We start from the raw sequence: 9,278 nt of genomic DNA, 5'->3' as shown, positions 1-9,278 counted from the left end.
GGGTAGTTCTAGTGAAGAGGAAGAAGAAATGTCAGGGGAAGAGTTAGACCGTAAAATGCACTCCAAGTTTGAACAGTTGAAACTGTCGACTCCAGCAACGCCTAGTGCCCCTCCGCCGTATAATCCTATGGCGTGCCAAGGAGCTTGTAGCTGCTGCACCACATGTGGTAGTGGCAGGGTTTCGAGCTGGAGAGATCATAACCTGGCCTCTGCCTTTCCGGTTTTAGAGGACCAAAACAACCAACGGTATCATCAGCCTCTTGATTTTAAACTAGTTAAGCAATTAAAGGAAGCAGTCATGCAGTATGGCCCTCAGGCAGCATTTACGGTATCTTTGTTGGAGACCGTAGCGGGAATGAACTTAGTCCCTGAAGACTGGGGTAATCTAGCCCGCGCAACCTTGTTGGGAGGGCAATATCTAGTATGGAAAACAGCCTGGCAAGAATACTCACAGGACACTGCCCGCCGTAATGCAGCGGCTGGAAATCCTCAGTGGGACCTAGAAATGTTAATGGAAATGGGACCGTACTTGGGAAAGCAGGCCCAAATACAATACAACCCTGCTTGTCTTTGCCATGCAACAGGCGAGACATTATCATAAGCTGTTCCATCTGAATGCTTTAACTCTTCACCTCAGATTTAACATAACAAAAGCACAGGCATGGGACATAGTAGTCTCCTGCAGAAATTGCGTGACTTTACTACCTGCACCATCCTTGGGGGTTAATCCTAAGGGTCTGTTACCTAATCATATATGGCAAATGGATGTCACACATGTTTCAGAATTTGGAAAGTTAAGATATGTTCATGTCTCTGTAGATACCTGCTCTGGAATAACTTTCGCCTCAGTGCATACGGGGGAGAAATCCAGAGATGTTATTGCCCATTGCCTACAGGCTTTCGTGGCATGGGAAAAGCCACGCCAGTTAAAGGCAGATAATGGTCCAGCCTACACCTCACAACCCTTTAAAGCCTTCCTACAACAACTTGACATTCACTTGATACATGGAATACCCTATAACCCAAAAGGACAGAGTGTTGTGGAGCGCGCGCATCTTACAATAAAAAATGCGCTTTATAAACAAAAAGGGGGAATAGGGGACATCTTCAGGTCCCCTAAAGATAAGCTCAACACCATTCTCTTTATTTTGAAATTTTTAACATTGGACAAAACAGGTAAATCAGCTGCAGACAGACATGCAAGTGCTGCTGCTGCTCCCCCTAAGCCTTTAGTACTTCGGAAGGACATCCTCACAGGAAAGTGGAATGGACCAGATCCAGTGTTAGTATGGAGTAGGGGGTCTGTATGTGTTCTTCCACAGGAAAAAGAGGCTCCAATTTGGATCCCAGAGCGGCTGGTGCGTGCAGCCTTGCCTCTGAACACCAGTCATGATGCTGAAGATGCTGATGATAATGCTGGGGATGCTGCTGGGGATGCTACACCTCCTGCGGCCGACTCAAGCCAGAGAGCTGTGAGCAGTGGTTAAAGCATGGCTATATCCTTTACCAGTGACTAACTCTTCTCTCCTATTCCCTCCTCTCCCTTTGATGCATGGCAGGTCTGTAACTTGTTAGGAGCATGTACTGATATCTCAGCAGTGTCCCATGTTAAATGGTGGCAAATTCCTCAACTGTTCTTATAAACAAAATGACTCTAGTACCTTTGAGACAACAGTTAATGTGTCTTGTCCCAATAATATTACTTATCAGCCCACTCCCATATGCGTTCACCACCATTCCTTTTCCTCGTAACAAATGCTAGCAAGCTGAATGATACGTTGAATTGCACTAAGAATTGCTATCTTTCCCAGTGCTGGAATGTCACGGCCTTCAAGCTGGCTGTGATTATGCGTATCCCTATTCCTGTTCCTATCCCAGTTTTCATTCCAGAGGACAAGTTACCGGTGGTGCTATCCAGAAAGAAGAGAGATTTTGGTATCACAGCCGCCATTGTGACAGCATTGGCTATATCTACAGCAGCTGCCACGGCAGCAGCAGTCTCGCTTGCTGCAACTAGACCCACTGCGGAAGCTGTGAACACCCTTGCAGAAGGAACGGCGGCTGCCCTTCAAACACAGACACATATCAATGCACATCTGCAAGCAGGAATCCTGATAATCAACCAGAGAGTGGATTTGGTTCAAGAACAAGTGGACATATTGGGGGACCTATTGGGACTGGGATGTATAGCACCCTTCCCGGCAATTTGTGTAACTCCCATAGCCTATACTAATATGAGTAACTTACAGAATGTCTCCAGACAGCTCTCCCAGTATTTGCAGGGTGCTTGGTCTGACGATTTTCAATATTTCACACGAGTACGCGTGTGCAACCAGCTTCCCTCCCAGAGCTATTTCAAACATTCAGCAATATGTTCCAGTTTACCAAACAATGGGCTGGCACAATTGGTCTTCTTGTCCTCCTCCTTATTGGCATTCTGCTTCTATTCAGAAAAGTTCGCCAGTGGAGAACACAGCAGCGAGAGCAGAGCCGAGCTATAGTACAAGCCCTTATGTCAATAGAGGCTGGGACATCTCCCCAGATATGGCTAAGCATGCTAGATCGGTAGTCAAAGACGGGTAAGATCAGTAGAGAAACATACCAACCTAAGACAGGACAGAGATCATTGATATCTTGTGTCTGACGGGTAAGGATGTTTTCTGCTACTGACGACCTAAGACAGGCACGATCTCTGCCATAAAACAAAAAAGGGGGAGATGTCGGGGACCGCCTCCGGCCGGGAAAGTCCCCGCCATTACAAGATGGCGCTTGGCTCACTGCCAGCAAAATATGCTGCAAGTAAACAACGAACTTTCTGGTGAAGCTTGCCTAAAGGAGGACATAGTCATTGGCTGTTTCAAATTTAATCAGCATAGTAACAGGATTCTCATTGGCTCTCCCCATTGCTTGGCCCCTTATTGGTCACCTTGCTCGCTGATTGGTCATGTAAATGTATATAAGTGTGTAGACTTGCGGAAATAAAGAGAGAGAAGATACATCTGAACCGGGGCTTCTTGTCGTCCTTGCGGGTCGAGGGCGACACTGCTCTGCTCTTTTCGCAGAGTCTGTATCATGGAAAAAACTGAGGGGGTAAGAGGACTATTACAGTATGAACAGTTTCGTTTACTGAATCTTCAAAAATTGAACAAACCCTTGTATCTAGCAGCTAGGTCAGGCAACAGAACAATGCTGGCACCCTAGAAGTTGCTGCTCTCTTCCACTTATAAATGTCTTTTTGTTAAAGATTTATTTATTTATTTGAGAGAGGCGAGGGGCAGTGGGAGAGGGAGAGAAATCCTCAAGCAGACTCCCTGCTGAGCACAGGGCCGACATAGGATCAGTCCCAGGACCCTGAGATCATGACCTGAGCCACAATCAAAGGCCAGCTGCCTAACTTACTGAGTCACCCCAGGTGCCCCCCATTTATAAATTTCTAATGTTGAATCACCATTGCTTTGCTGGTACAATTGGAACTTAGTTATGGTGTACTGTCTTATTCTATACACTGTTGGATTTTGTTTGAAAATACCTTGTTTAGTATTTTTTCTTCTCTGTTCCTGAGTATGATATTTTCATCTTTTTGTACTTTTGTTGTTCCTATTTCAATTTAAAGGTTCTACTAACCTCAGAATGAGTTGGAGCAATATTCCTTCTCTATTCTATGTATGAATTTGTATGATTTTGAGGTGATAAGTCTTGAAAATTCTGTGGAACTATGAGAAAACTGTGTGGAGCAGGAGACACTCCAGGAGGGAACTACAGTGCCAGTCCGACCAGGATCCCGATTGCAATGCCAATGATGGACCCCACAGGGAGGCCTGTGGAGCTTCTTCCATCTGAAATAAAAAGAAAAATGGAGGGGAATGAGTCTGAAGCCAAATATGGGGAAACCAGGAGTGGCCATCTGGGAAGGGCATGCTTCGGGAGGAAGGAAAGGCCATTGAGGTCTGGGTGGCATGTGTGTTGTCACCACAGTGTCCCCATCTCCTTGGCTGCTGCATCATTTTTGTTCCTCACAGTGAAATTCTGGACTTCCTTTAATTTTCACATTTTCTCCCCACCCATGGGGGCCAAGGACAGAATCCTGTTTATTTTCCTCTCAGGTTATGCCTCTTCCTCATGTCTTCTGTTCCATCCTCATTAATGGTCTTAGAGGGAGGCCCTTACCTCTTCACTCAACACTGATTAAGGAGAATAACACCAGCTGACTGCTTTCGAGGTCTGCTCTGTGCCAGGCACGAGGGAAGTATTTATGTTGACTCATCTGCTGCTTTCCTGCCCACGAGGGGCCAGGTGTCACACCCACTGTGTACAATGAGCAACTCAGTGTGTAAAGGGCTTCCCTAAGGAACAACTGAGTGCTTAAAGCGAGTACTATAATCAGTAAACCAGTGAAGGTCAGAGAGCTGGAATGTGATCAGACAACATTCATCCCAGTTCCCTGAGACATTATAGCTGGCAACAAAAATGTTAATAACCAAAGGACAATTGTTGCTAAATTTGACTGAGCCCCGAATCTGAGTGTGATGCTGTCTCAGGATTTCATCTCATGAACTCATACTAACTATACTAACTACTCTCACAACTTCCCTGAGATCCAGTAGTTCTTTCGAGTTTTTTTTTTTAAAGATTTATTTATTTATTTATTTGATAGAGATCACAAGTAGGCAGAGAGGCAGGCAGAGAGAGAGGGGGAAGCAGGCTCCCCGCTGAGCAGAGAGCCCGATGTGGGGCTCGATCCCAGGACCCTGAGATCATGACTTGAGCCGAAGGCAGAGGCTTAAACCACTGAGCCACCCAGGTGCCCCAGTTCTTTCCAGTTTTAGAGAAGAGGAAAATGAGGTTCAGGGGGTTGAACGTCTTGCCCCAGTTCCAACAACTAGTAAAAATCAGAACCAAGATGCTAACAAGATTCATCTAATTCTGGGGAATTTTATCCATATTGCTCTAGAGACCCTGAAGGAGGCTCCCACATCCTGCAGGCCGCCACCCATTTCACGCCACCTGCCATGAAATATTAGGGACGAAGGGGGAGAGTTTGAGGGTCACTCACAGCTCACAGCCAGCCTCACAGGGTCACTTTTCCTGGAATTGCCTGGGTTGGAGACCTCACACTGGTAATTCCCAGCATCCTCCTTCCTGACAAGGCGTATGGTAAGGGTGCTGTTGTCTTGGGACAGCGTCATCCTCTGTGAGCTTTAGACTCCGGCCATTGAAGAGCCACCCGATAGAGAACCCAGTGTTATTTGTGGAGCCAGTCAGGACCACAGAGTCATCTTCTGTGACTGTGGTGTTGCTGGCATGGAGAGTGGGCTGGGCCAAGGGTTCTGTGGGGAAACCCAGGAGGTGGCTGATGAGAATGGGCCTCAGGCCTGGGGCTAAGTTCCTTCTTCTGAGGTGCCAGCCAGTCCGAGGACCCCAGTGAACTCTGTGAAGATGCCCCAGAGGATGGCCCTGCTGTCTGCAGAAGGATGAGTGTCTGTGTTCAGGTGATGATCTGCAAGGAGAGGTCTGTCCCTCGCTCTCTGACCCTCAGGTTCCCTCTGGCCCTCAGTCATGTCTCTGCTCCACCCAGACATCACGGTGGCATCAGCACCAGGAACCTCTAGCTCATGTGGCCAGCAGCCTCGGTATCATGAGCAAGAGCTGGACCAATGACCAGCAGAGAGCGAGGGGATGAGTAAGGGGCAGGGGTGCTGAGGGAATGAACGACCCATCATCTCTTCAGAGAGGCATCTGAGGTGCAGGATCCTAGGAGGTCTGACCACCAGGCTCCCTGCCCTTGTTGGGAGAAATTCCCACACCCTTCCCTCCCTTCCCCAACAAAAGCAACTGAGTTTCCTACATGTGGACCCTGGGCTGGTTTTAGGGGCAGGATGGGGAGCAGAAGGCCAGTCCTTTCCCTGACACCCCAGTGGGAGGGACAGGAAGACAGCAGGAAACAATCAGATCTCAAGTCTAGAACAGGGAGGTGAGGCTCAGGCATCTGAGGGGCGGCCAGCTCGTTCTGACAAAGGGTGTTGGGTTCCAGAGCAAACATGGAGGGAGCCTCTGTTTGCTCTCACCGCCCACACCAGCATCCCTCCCTCTGATGGAGGAGAAGACGGGGCTGTGTCTGCACACAGAACCGGGGTCACTCCCATCTGCTGCTCCTCAGTCTGTGTGACCCTGATTCAGTGACTGTATCTCCCTGTGCCTTGGTTTCCCCTTAATGCACCAGGAAGAATGATAAATGACCTCTACTTGCTAGGCCTGTGAATTATCCTTTAAACAACCCCAAATACCTGACATTAATTTGGGCTATAGCAGCTGGGGAATCAAAGGGCAGCTCTTACTACTTTGCTCCACAAGAGAAGGTTCCCTGGGCTTGATTCTTGGTGGAGGAGGGGTGGTCTGGAGCCTCTCTTTGCTCTGTTCCTCTCTGATGGTGCTGCCCTCCCTCTGGTGTCCCCCAAGTCCCCCAGAGCAGTTGGCTAATGGACTGGGGGCTTTTTAGGTCTGTGCTGTCCATGCTGAGCCTCAGGTGAAGGATCAGGCTGGCCCCTCCCCAGATGTGGCTCTTGAGACTGAACCCTGGCTGAGGACCAGCTTGGGCAGCTAGAAATGGTTGTTCACAGTCAGCTCTGCTCAAGGGCCCCAACCCCATCTTGGCACAGATGCCCCAGGGTCACTAGAGTTAGGATCCCTGAGACAGTGGTCTGGGCTGAGCTCTGATGAGGATATTGGAGACCCCCCCCAAGATGGCCCTGACTGACCTTGCAGGTTCTTTCTCAGATGATCCCAGAGTCTGGATTCCAGGAAAGAAATTCCAATTTCAGGAAGTTAGTCTCCACTGTGTGTGCTGCACTAAATGCTGGAACTCTTCCCCCACACGGGACATAATGCAGAGGGGGAAAGAGGCCCAGTCCCAGCCTGTTCATCCTGTGTGAAGCAGGAATTCACCCCAACCAGCACCAGAGGTGAGAGGGAATTACTCACGGAATATGCGGACCTGTCCAGTTACTTGTACCACTTCAAAATTTCTATTTATGAATTGTAGGGTGTAGACTCCTGTGTCATTCAGGGTGATGTTCCGGAACAGCAGGGATCCATTGGGGTACACTGTCTCTCTGCCGCTGTGTGCAGGTCCTGAGATAGTTTTTTGTGTATCTACTATATATGATACAATACGATGGTTCTCCTCTGTTGTGGCCCCTTTGAACCAGTTGAAGCGTCCAGTATACCCAGGTAGATTGTGGACTTGCAGAAGGACGTCCTTCCCTTCGGTAGCACTGGGCGGCACGGGCTCCACAGTGACTTGGGCAGTGGTGGGCGGGTTCCAGAGGGTTAAGAGCGAGACTAGGAGGGAAGGGAGCAGACGGATCAGGGTCTGGACCTAGGTGTCGGAGGGAAAGCTGGGGCCCTGCAGACGGAGCAGGTCCTCATCCCCTAGCCTCGGGGTGTGTGTGTGTGAGTGTGCACGGGTATCTGTGTGTCTGTGTGTGTCTCTGCTGGTCAAGGTCAGCGGCATGACCGCACTGCTTCATCTCTGAACTTACTTCCTCTGTTTGGAACAACCTCCTCCCATGTCTGTCGCTAACTCCCTCACTGCCCTCAGATATCTGCTCACGCTCAGGGGGTCCTCCGGAGAGACCTGCCCTGACCACCTCCTCTGATGACCCTCTGTCTCCACGTCCTGAACTTTCCCTGTTCTGTTCCCTTCATGATGCTTGTCAGAACCTGACCTCACATTCTAGATGTCTCTGGGTGTCTGTCTTCGTCCCCACAGAAGTGAGCACGGGGAGGGCAGGGGCTTGTCTATTGTGTGCTGTACCCCCGTGGTGGGGCAGGCGGCAAATACCAGGGCTGAATGAATGTGTCCCCACGTCCCTCCAAGTCTGGCACTTGTCAAGATCTCAGGTTGGTGGGAAGGGACAGCAGTTAGGGTCCCTGGTTGTTGTTATCATCAGTTTTCCAAATTCAGTGCTCAGTGATGAGTAACTTGGGGAATAGCCCTTGGCTCACCACTTCCAGATTCTGAGATAGTCCTGTCGTTGAGCGGCTCCCCCAGTCCTGCCCTGCTCCCTTGTCCACTCTCAGAGCCCTGTCCTCCCAGAGACCCCAACCAGCCTCTCTCTCCCACCCTGCCGCCCCTTCCCAGGGAACTGGGGGCACTCACCTGCCAGCAGGAGGTCCTTCCAGGGAACACGTCTTCCTCGTGGAGGGCCTGAATGGGGCTCCATGGTGCCTCTGCCAGCTCTGTCCCTCCCTCGGTGAGAAGAGATTCTGTTCCAGAAACGCTCAGGAGGGGTACTGGTGTCCTAATGTACCTGGCCTGCTTTCCTTCCTGCCTTTCTAGGGTGCTGCACCTGGGGCAGGAAATATGGGCTGGGTCACATGGGCAGGCGCAGGGATTCTGCAAGGGTCCTGCCCCTCTCCTCCTCTACCTCTTACTCCCCTCCCCTCCTTCCCCACTTCCTTGTCCCCTACTTTCTTTTTCATTTCTGTCTACATTTCCGTTCTGTGGCAACTGCTGCGGCCTCTCCCTCTTCAAGTGTGATTTCCCAGCTATTTGGGGAGCACGCACTTGCCCTTATTTGGACAAGCACAAGCTTGTGGCATTGGGGTCTAGAGACCCACACAGCTTGGGGTTAAGGTACAGGGTCAGCAACCCCACAGCCCTCTCTCCTCCCCTTGTGGCTTTCCCCTTCGGAGCAGGAGCCTGGGGGCTGCCTCAGGAGCTCCTGTCACTGGGATGTTACCCCAACTCTCCGCTGGAATCACCTGTGGAACTGTATCAAGACTGTGAATGCCCAGGGGACACCTAGAAATGCTGCTTCAACAGATGCATAGCCAGGCTGAGACCCCATGATGCGGGGGTGTGGCCGCCTCTGCCCCTCCTGTGCCCACAGAGGGTCTGAAGATCCTGTGAAAATGCAGAGTCTGACTCAGCGGGTGTGGAGTGGACCCCAGAGTTTGCCTCTATTAAGCCCTCAGGTGATGCTGACCATCCTGGTCCAGAGAGCACACTCTGAACAGCAAGTCTGAGGGGACCCGGTTCCCTTAGAGGATGGCCCTTCTCCCCACTTCCCTGCTATGTCCTGGTCTTGAGTCTGTGGGCACCACACACAGAGCCCCGGGGTCCCCCAAATGAGGTCTTTTTGACCAGTACACTTGTTTATATGGTAGGTTAAATTACCTGGAAAGCAGGTCAAGTGAATAATGATAAGCCTTACCTTATGTTATCTGGGTAAATGCTAAAACTGTCCTAAAGATGATATGCATTTCTTAGACTTTTA

At 50.2% G+C, this 9,278-nt stretch overlaps 1 protein-coding gene across 1 annotated transcript; it reads right to left on the bottom strand.

Moving 5' to 3' along the window:
• Positions 1–3,315: 3,315 nt before the first annotated feature.
• Positions 3,316–8,413, bottom strand: LOC122912001 (carcinoembryonic antigen-related cell adhesion molecule 21-like). Its single transcript, XM_044257244.1, is given in 5 exon segments — positions 3,316–3,836; positions 5,054–5,190; positions 5,192–5,327; positions 6,979–7,338; positions 8,159–8,413. Coding segments are annotated over 5 exon segments (777 nt in total). The 5' UTR covers positions 8,223–8,413; the 3' UTR covers positions 3,316–3,756.
• Between the last annotated feature and the right edge of the window lie 865 nt (positions 8,414–9,278).

Source organism: Neovison vison, chromosome 7 (genome assembly GCF_020171115.1).
Source record: "Neovison vison isolate M4711 chromosome 7, ASM_NN_V1, whole genome shotgun sequence".
Lineage (NCBI taxonomy): Eukaryota > Metazoa > Chordata > Mammalia > Carnivora > Mustelidae > Neogale > Neogale vison.
The sequence above is the reverse complement of the archived record's forward strand: the minus strand, read 5'-3'. Positions and strand labels throughout refer to the sequence as shown.